Source organism: Saimiri boliviensis, chromosome 10 (genome assembly GCF_048565385.1).
Source record: "Saimiri boliviensis isolate mSaiBol1 chromosome 10, mSaiBol1.pri, whole genome shotgun sequence".
In the NCBI taxonomy this organism is placed as follows: Eukaryota; Metazoa; Chordata; class Mammalia; order Primates; family Cebidae; genus Saimiri; species Saimiri boliviensis.
The window spans coordinates 39,651,295-39,667,942 of NC_133458.1; the positions used below are offsets into that span (position 1 = coordinate 39,651,295).

The following is a 16,648-nucleotide window of genomic DNA, read 5'->3' on the forward strand; positions in this document are numbered from 1 at the left end:
AAAGAAAGTCAGAGAAATGAGTTTCCGACTTGTCACTTTCCTCTTACGTGAACTACATAAATCAAACTGCAATAAGAAACAACATTATAACGGAATATGAATGACTTTGTAGAACAAACATGTTAAATGTGAAGCATCCAAATATATGTTTACCCTTTAAAGTATCAATATGGGAGACTCTAATGAGAGGACGGGTAATTGAGAATATTTTTTGAATGTCTCTTTTGGAGTATTTTTAAGAGCCAGCCACACATGTTTTGTAGATACAGTGTGGTACAAATATTCATCCTGTAAAGATCAAGATGGCTGTTGAATGGCTCAGAGAATCTTCAAATGAAGTATGAAGAGTTAGGTAGATGATCAGCCTGAGTAATTATATTCTTGATGAGATACAAATTGATGCTATTGGCTTCCCTGAACCAGAAGGTTCTACTTGGAGAGGGCTCTTCCTAATGTCCTCCGCCTTGGCCACATCTGTGACGGACATGAAAACCACCTTGAGGGCTCACATGTTTTGGAGACATGCATCCTGGCATTGCAAACAAGTTATTCTCAGTTCTCCAAAAGGTTACAGAAATCCAGTAGAAATATCAATATAGCAAAAACGTAGCATGAACAACTAACACCACGTTAACCAGCCCTTTTTTTAGTTTCTCACATAACTTTATGTATTTTAATTGTATACATCATATCATGAGCTGGAGAAAAAGGCTCTCTCCCCAAAAAGTTACATGTCAGGACCTTTGCAAGTTATTCATTTGATAAAACAATTAGAAGAGAGTGCAGGAAAGACGCCAGCATGCTGGTCACATCCTGTTATGAAGGAGGCTGGTTTTTGGTACTCGGTAGGGGCATCAGCAAAGAGGCAGAATGTGACAGCAGTTAAGCGCCTGAGCTCTGGAGTCAGGCAAGCCTGTTTGCAAATCCTGTCCTTGCCACCAGCTGGCTGTGAGATCTCAGGCAAGTTACTTCATCTCCCTGAATCTCCATTTCCTCATTTCCAAAATGGTGATAATAATAGTGCCTTCTTTATAAGCTTATGAGAATTAAAGTAGATAATGCAGGTAAAATGCTTAGCATGGGCCTAGCTCACAGAAGTGCTCCATAAATATTGGCTCCAGTTGTGAACAGAAGGAAAAGAGAGAGAGTAAAAAGAAGGTAGAAGGAAAGGAAGAAAGAAGAAGAGGGAATGAGAAAAAAAACAAACAAGAAAGGAAAGGATGAATGAACTTTCACTCCATTCAGCTTTGAAGATGTGAAAACTTACCCTTATGGGATTAAGGCTGATAGATACAGCTGGGTTTGTTTCTCCAGTGGTTCCTATTGCAGCCCAAGCAAAGGTGAGTGACTCAGTTAACAAGTTTGTATATTATTTGAGGAAAAAGATCTACAAGTATGTGTCCCAAATATTTAGAACTAAACAAATAGGCAGATGATAAAATTCAGTGGCTCCTTTTCATTAACACACACACACACACACACACACACACACACACACACACACAAACGTATACTTCTGATTCTCGTATTTTATGGGAAACATAATGGTGAAGCTTTCTGTTTAGGAAAGACCAATGGAACAGTATGGCCCTACTGCTATTGATAATAATGAGTCTTTATTATAATTCATTGAGGGAAAGTAATGCCGGCAATTTTGTTTAGATTCTACACTCTGGAAATGCTCTTTTCAGAGCTTTGATGAAATGGCTCTATGTTCTGATAAAATGACAGCAAGTGTCAAAACCGTCCTTCTGCCCTGCAGCCTGTCATTAGACCTAATTAGATCTAATTAGACAGGGCCAGTTTGTCCTCCACTGCTAAGCGTCATCCTCCCTTCCAGCTGCAGGGACTGCTCTTCCCTGCCCTGATGGCCCATTCCCTGGTGCCCCAATGCCTCAGGGCGGCCTGTCACAGCTCCAGGCTGTGACCTTACTGCTGTTCTCTCATCAGTGGCTCTCAATCCACAAAAACCCTCTCTCATTTTCTGTCTTCTGGGCCCTCATTACACCCTGTTTGGGCAGCCAGTGGAGAGTGGCATGTTCAGTTTGTGTTTTCCAGTGTTTTGTAACTGAGCGTTGAACTACTGAGACATTTCATTGCCAGAGTCTTTGTTTCCTTTACTGAAACCACTTCTGACTATGTCAATGGTCATAGCTTTGTCTGCTCCTCTCTCTGAGTTCTGATGCTGTTGGTCACTTCACTGAGCAATCCTTCTGTTCAGACAGTCTGGTTCAGTTTTCTGCATCTGAGGGACAAAAAACTCCATGACCATTACAGAAGGTTGAGTCAGACCACAAGTTCAAACCTCGCTAGACTATAAGCCACTCAGGAAGGAAAGACCACCAAGTTAGATTTCAGCGACAGGCTGACAGCCCGAATCAGAAATGAGACACTTCTCCTCCTTATTCTAGCCCTCTTAAGCCCAAAGCCCTAGAGCAGATAAAGAATTCTAATGCATGGCACTGTATTCCCATTTTGATAAATGCAGGTTAGTGGAAGGGAAGAATATTTACTGGTGCTCAGGGCATATGAACAGCAACAAAAAAGTAAAAATGGAGAGTCACTTCTGGGAGGCCAAGTGAGAGTACTTTTCACACCCACTGGGGGGTCTCATTCACACCCATAGCTTCACTTACCACTGCTGTACAAAGATTTCTAAACCTGAGTCTTCATCCCCACCTCTCTCCTGAGTCTCAGAGAGTTATTTTCAGCAAATGTTTCTACCTGAATGACCCACAGTCATAGCAAACTCGACATGTTGAAAACTAAACTCATTACCTTTTCTCTAAGGGGCCCCTAACCAAGTGTCCCCCATGTCAGGGAATTAACAGCACCAGTAGTCACTCAGGCCAGAACCTGAGAAACCCCCTTGACTTTTCTCATCCTCCCCACAATCTCCAGCCAGTCACCATGTCCCGCAGCTCCTGCCTCCTCACCTTCTCTCGACTCCAGTAACTGCTCTAATTCCCACCAGCGCTGTCTTAATCCAGGCCACTCCTGTACGCCCAGAGTCTTCACTGGTCTCTAACTTGTCCCTTGTCCTCACTCCAGCCCCCTCCACTTCATTCCAGCCCCACACCCATGGAGATCCTTTTGAAACACACATCAGAACAGGTTGCCCTTTTGTGTGAAAGCCCTTAATAGCATTCTGTTGGCTTTAGTTCAAGTTTGAGTTTAAAGCCCTTGGCCATTCCCGATGCAGCTTCACCTCACCACTTCAACCTCATCTCCTGACCCTCTCCCCTTAAAGTACCATATTCCAGCCATGGGGAACCACTTTCCTGCTCCTCACACACTGCAGAGCTTTGCTCATTTCCTGGCCTTGGCACGTGCCACCACCGCCTTCTCCTTATCTTCCTCCCTCTCCTCCTTTTTCTTCTTTCTCGTCCTTCCCCTCCTCCCTTCTTTCCTCTTCCCCCTCTTCCTCCTCCTCATCTTCCTCCTCCCCTTCCTCTTTCCCTTCTTCTTCTTCTTCCCCTCTTCCTTCTCTTCATCCTCCTCCCTTCCATTCTCTTCTTCCTCTACCACCTTCTTCTTAACTTGTTACTGAAACATGAAATGCGTGCAGAAAATACCCATATCCCATGTGTACAGCACAATGAATTTCCACAAATGGACACACCCACATGATCTGTGCCCAGATCAAGAACCTGAAGGTGCTCAGTATTCCAGAGGCATCTCTCATGCTCTTTTTCTGTATTCCCCAAGGGAAATCACCTCCTTGACTTTAATAGCAATGACCAGTTTTTCCCATTTTTGTACTTTACGTAAATGAAAACCTAATTGGAAATGAAAACCTTGTGCAGATACCTATTGCTGCAAAACAGACCACCAAAAACCATGATGACTTAAAACAATTGTGCAGTCCCACCTTTGCCCTCATCGCCACTCTCGGCTCTACTCTCTTTCGTCTTCTTCATCACCAAGCCTCTTGAAAACTTTACCTACACTCGCTGTCCCCGTGTCCCCTCCTCCCCCACACTCATCTGTATCACTGAAACTGCTCTCGTCGAGGGCGCCAGTAACCACCTTGCTGTGCCACCAAATGAACATATTTTTATAGTTTTCCTACTTGACCCTCCCTCTACTCCTTAATTCAATGAGTCATCAAGTTCTACTGGTTCATCCTCTTCAGCCAATCACGTATTTGTCCTGCATGTTTCTTCACTCGGTATCTCTTGCCTGGACTATTCCAACAGGCCTCCTCCCTGCCCTAAGCTGTTCTTCCAGGCTTATCATCACGACATAGTTTTCAGAATTAAAGGTCTGGACAGGCCCACCGCCCACCTTGTACTAAAAATCAAACTGTGGCATGGCATAAAGACCTGTTAGGCCAGGTGTGTGGCTCACGCCTGTAAACCCAGCACTTGCAGGGGTCAAAGAAGGAGGATCACTTGAGCCCAGGAGTTTGAGACCAGCTTGGACAAGATGGTGAGGCCCTGTCTCCACAGAAGATACAAAAATTAGCCAGACATGGTGGTGTGCGCCTGTAGTTCCAGCTACTTGAGAGGCTGAGGTGGAAGAATCCCTGGAGCCCAGGAGGTCAAGTCTGCAGTGAGCCATGTTCGTGCCACTGCCCTCAAGCCTGGGTGACAGAGTGAGACCCTGTCTCAACAACAAAAACAGACCCTTTAACCTATTGCTCCAGCCTCCCTTTCTATGCTCATTGTCCCTAATACCCTCCCTGAATCAGCCGTCTTTTGTGAACTTGCCCTCAGAATTGCCAGAAGGTTCTCTCTTGCCCAGGATGCTGTTTACCCCATTTTTTATCAGCAAACCTTTACACCTATCTCTAATGCTACCGCCTCTGTAAAACTGTACAGCTGATGGCTCCTTTTCTGATCCTATTTGCTACTGTTACTATCAATACCAAGAAATGTCACTATTATCAGATGCTTGGTTCATGCTCTTAGAACAGTAAGCTCCTCGGGGCACGATCTTCGTTTTGTTCTCTGATATATCCCAGGTTCCCAGAATTTTGCCTAGCACATAGTAGTCACTCAATAAACACTTTCTAGACAATACATGGATAGTTAACATTTATTGAGCACTGATTTTATGCCAGGCATTGTCATGCATTATCTCATTCTGTTCTCACCAAAAGCTCTCTGATGAAAGAACTATTTTTATTCCAGTTTTGCACTGGAGGAAACTGAAGCTTAGCAAGTTTAGGTAACTTGCCCAAGGCCACACAGTTGATACATAGCAAATCTAGGATCTGAACCCTGATTGTCCAAGCTCTAAATAGCCTCATTTGACTGTCTCTGAGCTCTGTTTGCTGTGGTGCTTTGCACATGACTCTACTGTGGGTTATGGTAGGTCCTTAGCAAATGAAACAATTAACCCAAAGTAGTGGAAGTATCTCTTTACATGTTTATCTCTGTGCCACATAGTGGGTTCACTGAGAATAGGAACTTGGTCCTATTTATTTTACTCTCCCTTGTCCCCCAAACCCCAAGTAGCTGGCACAGTGTCTTACAGATGTTTCTGTTCCCGAAATGTTTACTGAATGAAATAATGGGTGTGCTGTGAAGAGGCAGCATTTGGCAACAAGTCCTTTCTGCATAATCAGTAAATTCTGAGGACTGTCCTGATGGCTGCCTGGAATCCAAGCTCAGCTGCTGCCTCTTCTCACCCCATGCTTCTTCAGCACGATGCATGCTCGGAGCCATCCCTGGCTGACCCACCCTCCACCCTGACCCCGGCCTTTTGCCATCCTTCCTGTCCTCATGAAGTTCCCCGGCCAGCCTTCCTGCTCTCCGCCGCCAATCATTCTGACCAAGCGCTGCCCCACCCTCTCTTCTTGACCCCGCGCCCTGCTTGAACCTCGCTGCTTCCCTGGTCATCCTGAACAGGCAGGGTAAAGTGACATTTCTGTAGATAATTCCAACACAGAGCGGACTGTGATAAACAGAGAGACAGTCACGAGGCGTTGTCAGAGCTATCAAGAGGAAGACATTCCTAGTTAAATGATGGAGAAACTGAAAATGAATTAAGTCACTGTCTTTTTCATCCTGATATAATTTTTTTTTTTAAATAAGAGTTTAGCTTCTCTAGGTTTGTCAGTTAGGTAGGATTGTTGATAGCAAGCAGTAGAAACTGGGACAATTTAAGCCACAAGGAGAAGCTTCTTATAAGGATAGAGTCTCTAGGAACTCAAACGTTAGAATGCAGCCAGGCCTCAGGGAGAAATGGAAGCAGAACCAGAAAAATAATTCAGGATCTGAGGAGCATTCTCATTCCATGTCTTGCCTTCACTGTCACTGTACATTTGCTTCATTTCTATCTCTCTGTGGACCTCCTTGAGTCCACACACTTCACCATGGTGTACAGCTGCCAACAGCAACTGAGTTTTTAAGTGGCGTAACGACCATCTCTGTCAAAATCACAAATCTCCAGGGAATTTACCTGATTGGCCCAGCACGAGTCAGGTGGTTTCCCCTGGTCCAATCATTTGTCACCAGCAAGCAGGGTGATGTTACATAACATGGCTGCCAGGTGCTCGTTGCTGTGGAGGAGGAAGTAGGAAGGATCATGATAAGCACATCATACCCTCCCAAAATGTCTGCTACGTTTTGTTTTGTTGTCTGATAATGTGCTTATAAAAGAATTCTGAGTGCTCCCCCAAGAGTAGAGCAAATGAATAACCTTTCTATCTTTAAAATTCTTTTTTAGACACAAATACCTAAGTATGGATTGTCAGTTAGCAAACATCACCCTGATTAACTAAGACATTGTTCCACTGGTAATTCCTAGCAGATTTTCTATGCCAGTTTCGTCTATTGAAGGCGTAGAATCCTGGCTTCACCCAGGACCTCACACACATCTGTATGCTCTGCTAGACTGCAGCAGGGGAGACAGTTAATATGATAAACCTGGCCGGCCCTTCTCCCTCCTCAGGGCCTCACACAAATGATGCCCATGCCTCCTCTTCAGAACCAGAGTGCTATTCTCTTTCTAATAAGCAGGTCTAGGGAGATAGCATTCCCTCCCTTTGAGGGCTCCATGCCCTGACAAATTTCAAGAGAGCTAACTAGGGTGACTGCTTCCTTATTGTGGTTTGAGGTAGGGAGAGAGAACCAGGATAGATCCTCCTTTTATTCTGATCTGACTCTGCTCAATCAAGGATCCTTAAATTCAAGGCTGGGTAAGGATAATCTGAAAAGTCGATCCAACTCAGAAGTTGGATTCAGGTTGGCCAAGGAAATCCAAGGTTTCATGTTAACCCTTCTGGGTTTCATGTTAACCCTCTCAGGACCACTGCACTCCCTGCAGCTGGCACAGAGGGATTAGCACACACGGCGTGGGCCCACAGAACACAGCCCCAGGCTGTGGGGAGAGGGCCAGGCCTCTGTCCTAGAGGATGGACCTCGTGACTCCTCCTCTAGAGGCACATTGTATTCCACCCAGACTTTTTCAGTAACACTCCCTGGCTTGTCTTCCAGGCTCCCTGGGTACAGCAGGCCGCGTGTGCAACCTGACTTCCAGGGGCATGGACAGCTGTGAAGTCATGTGCTGTGGAAGAGGCTACGACACCTCCCATGTCACCCGGATGATCAAGTGTGGGTGTAAGTTCCACTGGTGCTGTGCCGTGCGCTGTCAGGACTGCCTGGAAGCCCTGGATGTGCACACATGCAAGGCACCTAAGAGCGCTGACTGGACAAGCCCCACATGATCCCAGCAGAGGTCACCATCCACCTTCCCTTCTACAAGGACTCCACTGGATCTGCAAGGACACTGGACCTTCGGGTTCTCTCTGTGGGGATATTTCCTAAGGCATGTGGTCCTTGTCTCAACAGAAGCCCCCTCTTCCTCCCTGGGGGCCTCAGGACAGGGGGCCGCATGCTGCACCTAAAGCCTACCCTATTCTATCTGTCTCCCAGCATTCTGGGGTCATCTCCCTTCCTGGTGAGCTCTCTTTGGAAATAGCATGACAGGCTATTCAACCGGGAGGGTGGTGGGTCCAGACCACTGTCTCCACCCACCTTGACTTTTCTTCATTCTAGAGCAGTTGCCAGGTAGAAAAAAGAGTGTCTCAAAGGAGCTTTCTCAATGTCTTTCCACCTACAAATGCTCCTAATTAAGAAATTCCACACTTCTCTCTGATGGGTACAGTAAAGAAAGCAGAATCAATTGCCACTGACTTAACTTTGATTTTTGAAAAGACCACGACTTTTGTCTGATTAAGTGATTTTACAGCTACCACCCCTAGGGGTAATTGGTAATTACCTGGAGAAGAATGGCTTTCAATACATTTTTAAGTTTAAAATGTGTATTTTTAAGGCATTTATTGCCATATTAAAATCTGATGTAACAAGGTGGGGACATGTGTCCTTTGATACTATGGTGTGTTTTATCTTTGTAAGAGCAAAGCCCTCAGAAAGGGATTGCTTTGCATTACTGTCCCCTCAATATTAAAAGTCTTTAGGGAATGAGACTTCCTTCTCACATAGAACCTGGAGGGAATTAAAAAGAAGATGAATGGTCTGGCAATATTCTGTAAAGATTAGGTAGAAAATAATTTAGTGAATGGAATATGAGAAATATATCTGTACAGATGAAGAAAAAAGGGAGAATAAAATTCCTGTCTGGTGTTATGCATGTGACCCGTGGAATTTCATAACTGAAATAACGTTAAGGATGAAAATTTTGGGTATACAAGATTGGTGAACTAAAATGCTGACAGAGAGGTTTCTAGAGCTAACTCATGCCTGGGGCAGCCTTACAATAAGCAGATGTCTGAGAGAAGTCAGCCACGTGCACCGTCAGCTAATGCCCAGCACCCTTCAAGCCCAGTTTAAAGACCTGTCATATTTAATTGTATTTATTTGATTCTTACAAGATGATGTGATACTGTAGCCTAAAGCAAATGACACATAGCATTGCTTATAAAGTTGGTAACCCCACTATATTATATTGCAAACAAATCATAACTTGGAGACTATATTTAAGGGATTCAGCTGTAATTATGGGAGCATCGGTATACAAATAGTCATTGGCTTCTGCTATCAACCAAAAGATGACATTCAGGGAAAATGGAGAGGCTGCCTGCACCATTTTTTATATTAAATGAAAGAAAGATGAAATAGCTACTTCTAGTGCTCCTAAAAGCTTTGGCTCTTATTCTGTATATGATTTCCGTACAGTGCAACGTTAACAGGATACTTCGCTGCATGCATCTGGTATCAAACTGTTGATACTCCCTCATTCTTTCATACTGTGCAGTAGGTCATTTAAACTGAGGCTTGTGGAAAACAACCTACTAGAGTACTTTGTCATAGTTGACATTGGCCTCCAGCCCTCTTAAAAATGACAGAATTCATACCCTTTCCCTCCCTTCCAACCCCCCAAATGATTGTCTCACTTTTCCAAAGTGACCCTTTCCTCCTTTTATTTTATGGATTCAGAAGGTGGGAGCAGTAGAAAGACAGCAGCGGCTCTGAGCTTGGTGTGAAGGAGGCCAGGCATGTGAGCAGCTGCTCACGTTCAGTTACACTGGAGCTTGGTGTACATGCCTTCGTGAGAGTGCGAAGGCACTTTAATGGGGGTCCTACAGCCATCAGCCCTTCATCCTGCTAGATGAACTGTGAAATCATCAATCCAGGCTGTGTTCAGAATTGGAAAGGATCTTAGGAGACATCCCAGCTCCCTTCAGTTTGGGGAAATTGAGACCAGGAGAGGTAAAGGGATCAGTGCACATATCAGCTATTGCCCAGTGCTCCATCACAAATAGGACCACACTCTGAGTGTCTGAGATAGTGTAGGACTTTATCCATTAAATCGAACTAGTTTCTCCCAGAATTAACTCAGTGGATTTTAAATAATTTTAGCTTCCATTGGGGTGTTTGCTTTTTCTTTTCTTTTCTTTTCTTTTCTTTTTTTTTTTTTTTTAATGCCTGGGAGGTTTCGATCTGACATTCTTTCTATGCTGAGATATATCCCTCCTGGTAAGTAACAAGGGGATGAAGCATATCCACATAGAAACCTACATAAATTGTCCTAATCCATAAGGGAGACTCTGGCAACCATCTCAAGTGGCAATGGGTCCTGCTACTGAGGAGGGAAAAATGAGAGAATGAAATATTGTTATCCGCTTTTACTTCTGAAAGGAAATGTCTATTATTTGGAGAAAAAATGAAAAAATAAACGAAGGTAATTTTAAGCTCCTTCGCCTTAGAGCTTGGTAGAGGACCAGTATTCCAGGAAGCTGAAATACACCGTAACTCTGAATTATCTGAGGCTTTTAAGGGGACTGTATGGCACGAACTAGCCGAAACAAAATAACTGGGAAATCTCCTTACAAATTTCCTCCTTATGAAAATCTTATTATAAATGGAAGTTTTCTAGGTCCACGATAATGTCTATTAATTTTCTACAATATCTGAAAAAAGTTCCTGCAACAGAACATAGACTAGTTCACTGGAGTTTTCTGCAATAAAGATATAATCTGCACATGACTCTGAGATTGAGCATATAAATTGTTTTCTTTAACAGATTTGCTTCTGTAAGTTGGTGTGTGTTGCTGACTGATATCTGTCTGTATTCTTGGAACACACTTTGTCAATGTGCATTCAGTTTCGGCATCCCGGGTAGCCCTCCATGGCCTGAAAGAGTTAATGCTCTGCCTTAAGAGACCAATTTATCCCCTCAAGTGACTTAAGCTCAATCACCCTAGTTGCCAGGGCCACAACCACACCAAGCTCTGGCTCTGTGCCCCTCAGGGATGATGGAGGGCTCTGGCAAGTTACTGGACTGCAGATGGCTCAGAATGGAAGCAGAAGAGGCATAGGACACCCCAGAATGCTATATGGTCTCCCTTCGCCAGGTGTCACCAGATTGAATTAAGCATCTGAAAAGAGGGATCTATCCTGTGGCATCTGGGTGGGGCCAGATGATGGGAAGGGACGTGAGAGGGAAAGAACCTGGTGACTTTTGCCAGGTGACTGTCCAAGCTTGGTGATCAAGGGTAATGGCTTTTTCCAGGCCAGGCACAGTAGCTCACGCCTGTAATCCCAGCATTTTGGGAGGCCGGGGCATGTGGATCACCTGAGGTCAGGAATTTGAGATCAGCCTGGCCAACATGGTGAAACTCTGTCTCTACTAAAAATACAAAAATTAGTCGGGTATGGTAGCAGGCACCTGTAATCCCAGCTACTCAGGAGGCTGAGGCATGAGAATCACGTGAGCCCAGGAGGCGGAGGTTGCAGTGAGCAGAGATTGCGCCACTGTACTCCAGCCTGAGTAACAGAGTGAGACTAAGTCTCTTTAAAAAGGGGGGAGGGGGACAGTGGTTTCTTCTGCTTTTGTTGGTAACCCCTACCCTTCTTCCTGCTGCCACTTCCCTGTCACCACACCCAGCACCTACTTCCTGAGCCATGCCCACCAGGCTCAGGGACCCAGGCCATGGCTCAGATTGTCCACACCTATTGTTTAGCTGTTTTAAGCAGCCAATATTAATTTCCAGAGGTGTTTTGAAACGGTCACAACTATATTCTTTTTTTAACTGGAATTATTACAAAGTCTGAAAAAAATCAGGCATTGCATTTCTTTTTCAAAGAAGGTAGCTTTAAAGTCAGAAAATCCAGTTTCTCGTCAACGTTTCTAGGCCATATTAATTTATTAAGGAAGCTCACATCTAACAGACCTAAAGCAGGGCTGTCTCAGAAGCGGACAACATGACCGTGCATGCGCTCTCCTGGCCGGCTTGTTCACGCCAGGGTATTATCCTTACTTCTCGGTTATTAAAAGCTGGCCTGGGGCTGTTGTTGTCTCGCTCAGCTGAAAAACATGCAGCTCTCCTCTTGCCGACTCTCAAAATAAAGGCTCAGAGCAGTGTCCAATGGACCAGAACCATTCTTTTGTGTCTATTTACTGTACTTCAACTTGGGTTTCCTTATCTTAAGAGCAAGAGTTGTACTCAACAAATAAACCTCCCCAGTTCCAAAGCTGGTAAATAGCTTTTGTCAGGTCTGCACTGAACTTCTGAAAAGCAATCCACTGGTGCGAGCTGACAGCTAAGCCATGCGTCTTTTGACCTTCTCCATACCTAGGCAGAGAAAATTGTCACTCATCCATGAGAATGTTCTTTACATTTTTCTGGGGATCAGCAATGTGACAGGTGGTTTGCAAAACCCAACATGATTATTATTTTTCTAAATCATAGTAGTTCCAGCTGTAGCTTTCTTCCCCCTGATATTCACATGGATTTCTGTTTAACCAAACCTCCCACTTGCACAAGCTAATAAAAGTGTCACGCAGATTGTTGCAAAGGACTATTGTTATTTACAAGTCCACATTTTCTGTGAAATCAAAACATAATAAAGTGGATTTTCAGCGTTAACTTTGTTATTTTAAACTCATGGTAGTCTTGCCAAACCCTCTAGTGAAAAGATGTCCCTGCAGGTTATGGGAACGATTCCCTTGTCTTTTCTCAGGACCATACTTCAAACAACTCAATTGAGAGGCATCTTTCAAGTTTGTAAAGATGTTCAGGGAAGGCAATTGACTTGCATCACTGACAGCTATTCTTGTGAGCTGATGGGTAAGACTTATGTTAAAAATGGAGATATTATGCCACATTTTACCCTGTGTGTTCCTGTGTGCACCAATCTAAGTGCTTTCCCTCTCTCAATGCTAGCATGTCTTGTCAGTGTTTATAAACCCGGTGTCTTTCCCCAGCAGCTAACTCACTCCATCAACTTCTCAAATTATTGCGTTCCCTCTAAGTGCTGACTCTGGGCTGAAATGGCATTTTCTCTGCTTGATCAGAAACATAAAGCATCCCTTGCCTGGTTACTAGGATCTGAGCATCCTGAGTTTATGGGCTATTTCCCTCAAGCAGTAAAAGCTCAGAAAATGGGAATAAATTCTCCTCTAGAAAAGGAAGTCTACCCTCCCCACTTTTTCCTCATGGGTGAGCTATGTTTTGGGGTGACCTGGCTAATCAAGGCACTGGTTTTGCACTTCAAGCACCGCACTGTAGCCCTGTGGTTACACTGCATGCTGTCCGTCTAGGATTCCACCTACCCATCTAGAAACTCTCACACCTACCCGGATGATCTGAAAAAGAGAGAGCAGCTGGTGTGGTGGCTCATGCCTGTAATCCTAGCACTTTGGGAGATCAAAGCAGGAGGGTCATTTAAGGCCAGGAGTTTAAGACCAGCCCGAGCAAAGTAGCAAGATCCCTCTCTCTCCAAAAAAAAAAAAAAAAAAAAAAAAAAAAAAAAAAAAAAACCTGGATGTGATGGCACACACCTATAGTTCTAGCTATTTGGGAGGCTGAGGTAGGAGGATGCCTTGAGCCCAGGAGTTCAAGGCTATAGAGGGCTATAATGGTGCCACTTCTCCCAAATCTGGACAATATAGCAAGACCCTATATCTTGAAAAATTAAAATAAAAAGAGGTGGTGGTGATTCATGTGTCCAGGTATGTTTTTCAAAGGATATCTCCTCCCAATATTTTTGCTCTGAAATTGTCAATGAAATTTTCCAATTTTCCAACTTTTGCTGTGAGAGGGCTGTCCTATATATTGCATGAAGTTTGGAAGCATCCCTAGTCTCTACCCACCCACTATATGAAATTGTTCTCAGTTGAGAACCACTGGTCTAACACTTTGGCTTAACCCCTCTATTAATATGCAAGCCACTTTCAGTTAGGAACACCTCATTGGGAACATTAGTTGAATAGGATTGCTTCTCAGTATTAACGTTTCAGACTTGCTAGGAAGGAATCTTTAGGAAAAGGGGTAGTTGTGAAACCCCTCAGCATCATGGGGCAGAATGAGAAAGGCTAAGACTTGACTGGAAGCTCCCGGAGGCCCGCACTGTGTATCTCTGGAGTCTGTGCGAGTGTGAGGCTCCTGGGTTTCTAGGACAGGTATTAACTGAGGGGAATCAGACAAACGATAGAAGAATAACAAAGAGAAACAGTAATGTGGTTTTAGAAGCTGGAGGCAGAGCTCTTAGGAATTCTTCAGTTTCACAATACTCTCAGTGGGAAAAACAAAAACAGAAAACCCCAAATCCCCAAGATACGTATGCCCGGAAAGGTGGAGGAGTGAGAACATCAGATCTCTGCAACAAACAATTGAACACTGTTGAGTTTCCCAAGGCAGTCAGCAGGGAGAGTAATAATAAGGAGGAGACCGTGCAAAACAAAGGAAGTCTGGGTTTCAAGTGAAGAGAGAATTTCAAGTTTAAGGTCAGGACGGATCTCATTTGCAGGTTATTCATCGAAACCCCCCTCCTCACTGCCAGTTGCCCCACCACAGGTACCACAGGTCCACGTACACTTGGCATGGTCCAGCTGGTATTTTAGCAGAGAACAAAGTGAAATATTGTCTAGTGTGTGCCAGTAAAGGGTGGGAAAGGGGCACATGCTGGAGGTAAAATGAAGTTGAGTACAGGAAGAAAAACCAGACTGGGTGGTGGACAAGAAGGGTAACCCTGGGCCAGGCACGGTGGCTCCCGCCTATAAAATCTCAGCACTTGGGGAAGCCAAGGCAGGCGAATCACTTGATGTCAGAAGTTCAAGACCATCCTGGCCAACATGGTGAAACCCCATCTCTACTAAAAGTACAAAAATTAACCAGATATGATGGTACATGCCTGTAATCCCAGCTACTCAGGAGGCTGAGACAGAAGAATCACTTGAACCCAGGAGGCGAAGGCTGCAGTGAGCCGAGATCCCACCACTGCACTCCAGCCTGGGAAACCGAGGGAGACTCTGTCTCAAAAAAAAAGAAGGGTAACCCCTGCTGGCTAAAGAATTTAGGGCAGATGAACAACTGGTGGACAGAAGTGATCAGAAAGCCTGTCTTTGCCTTGACAAGTTTTCATGAGCCAAATTGAATTTATGTTTTATGCTGCCCAATGAAGTACTGATCAGACGAGAACCACTTGGATGAATAAATAGCTCGTGATCTGTTCCTTCATGGTATTATCTAGTTCTAGATAAGAGCATGATTCAAATCTGATCAACACGATCAATTTAATATGTAGACTATTTTTGGACCCTTAACTTGATTTTGTAATTCCTGGGTAGTGACTGACCCTGTGAAAGCCCCTGTAATTGAATTACAGGCCCTGGATTTCCCCAGGCAGTTTATCCAGTCCTCTTTTAATAGCATTGTAGGCTTTCCGAAGTTCCACAGACAAGAGGAATCACATTACTGCCCGTAAACCCAGCTCAAATAATTAAATGACCAAGAGGCATCCAGGATTCACTCAGCTGGACTGCTCACACTGGTGACTTCAGCAGAGGCTGGGAGCGCTGCAAACCCATCTGTAAATGTTTAGGTGCTTCAAGTTACAGGTGGAGGTTGCCCACCAGTTGAAGAGATAGCAGGAAATATAGAAAACAAAATCTGAATCGGTGTCTCCAAAAGTCTACCCACCCTATAATCTTTGGCATCTGCCCCAGATCATTATTTTCCAATAGTAATGAAGGCTTCGTGAAAGGCCTTGAACCCTCAATTGTCATTTTGGAATCGTGCTTAATCAAGACAAATATTCCCAGCCTAAGAGTACGACTTGAAGGAGAAGGGAGTATGGGTTTAATTTTCCTATATATTGCTGTAACTATAAACAATGCCTTATCTTCTCAGCAACTCTCATGAAATAATAAGCACTTGTGTTTTTAAAAGTATTTACACCAGCCCTTGGAGATTTTATTAGAATCATGATTCACAGATGAGAAATTTTCCTCTTCTACAGGATTTAGTAACTTGAGTAAGAATTACTCAGTAGACTGTCTATACAGACAAATGAATTTGAATGCTTCCTCTGGTTATTAACCATTCATTGGCAAATTTCTTTTAATTTTTCTGAACCAACAGAATGACTAAGTCAAGATAATTCCTGTGGTCTGCATATTGTAGACAGATGATTAAATAGTTCCTGAAAAATATTATTGTTCTGTCATATGGATATGGGCCTTCAACAGAGCAGTGAGGTTACATGACACTTCAGGATCTGGAGAGTAAAAATTCCCAGCATCACAGAATGTCATCTTTGGAAGGAACTGTGCAGACATTTATTCCAACCTCTGGATGTTATTCATGGGAAAACAAAAGAAACTTCATGATTCGAACTGTGATATGAGCAAGATACTCTGAATCATCTTCAGGGAAGGACAGTTATTATTCATTCAGTGTGGCTGTATTGAGCATCTCCTGTGAGTCAACCACTGTGCTACGTCCTGGAAATGCAAGCGTGATTAAGATAGACATACCCTTGCTCAGAGCCTTCTGGAAGGACTGGCACCAACCACTTTCCTTTTTACTTGACAAGCACTATGTAAAGTATTTGGATTGGATTTGGTGCTTAGAACCACCCTTAAATATAGATATGATTATCCCCATTTTTGAGATGAGGCAAGTTTCAGATATGGTAATTTGCTCCAGCTCATAAAAACCTTGTAAGAGGCACAGACTGGACTCAAGTATTTGTCTTCTAACTCTCACTCCAGTGTCCTTTCTGGTACACCAGAACTTTCTGTGATAGAACTCAATGAGTATTTGTCCAACTGGCTATTGAAAATGACCAGTTCAATGATCATATTCTCTAAACAAAAATGAGGATACATGGATGGCCAAAAAATTTCTATGATTTGTATTTAATTTATATGAAATGTAGATAGCAAATCATAT

The 16,648-nt window shown here is 43.8% G+C and overlaps 1 protein-coding gene across 1 annotated transcript in view; it reads left to right on the forward strand.

Moving 5' to 3' along the window:
• WNT2 (Wnt family member 2) overlaps positions 1-12,241 on the forward strand; it is a 48,633-nt gene extending 36,392 nt beyond the window's left edge. The window contains exon 5 of the mRNA XM_003921055.4: positions 7,446-12,241. Within this exon, the coding sequence (XP_003921104.1) occupies positions 7,446-7,675 (230 nt within the window). The 3' untranslated portion in view covers positions 7,676-12,241. The remainder of the gene's footprint in view (positions 1-7,445) is intronic.
• Positions 12,242-16,648: the final 4,407 nt, after the last annotated feature.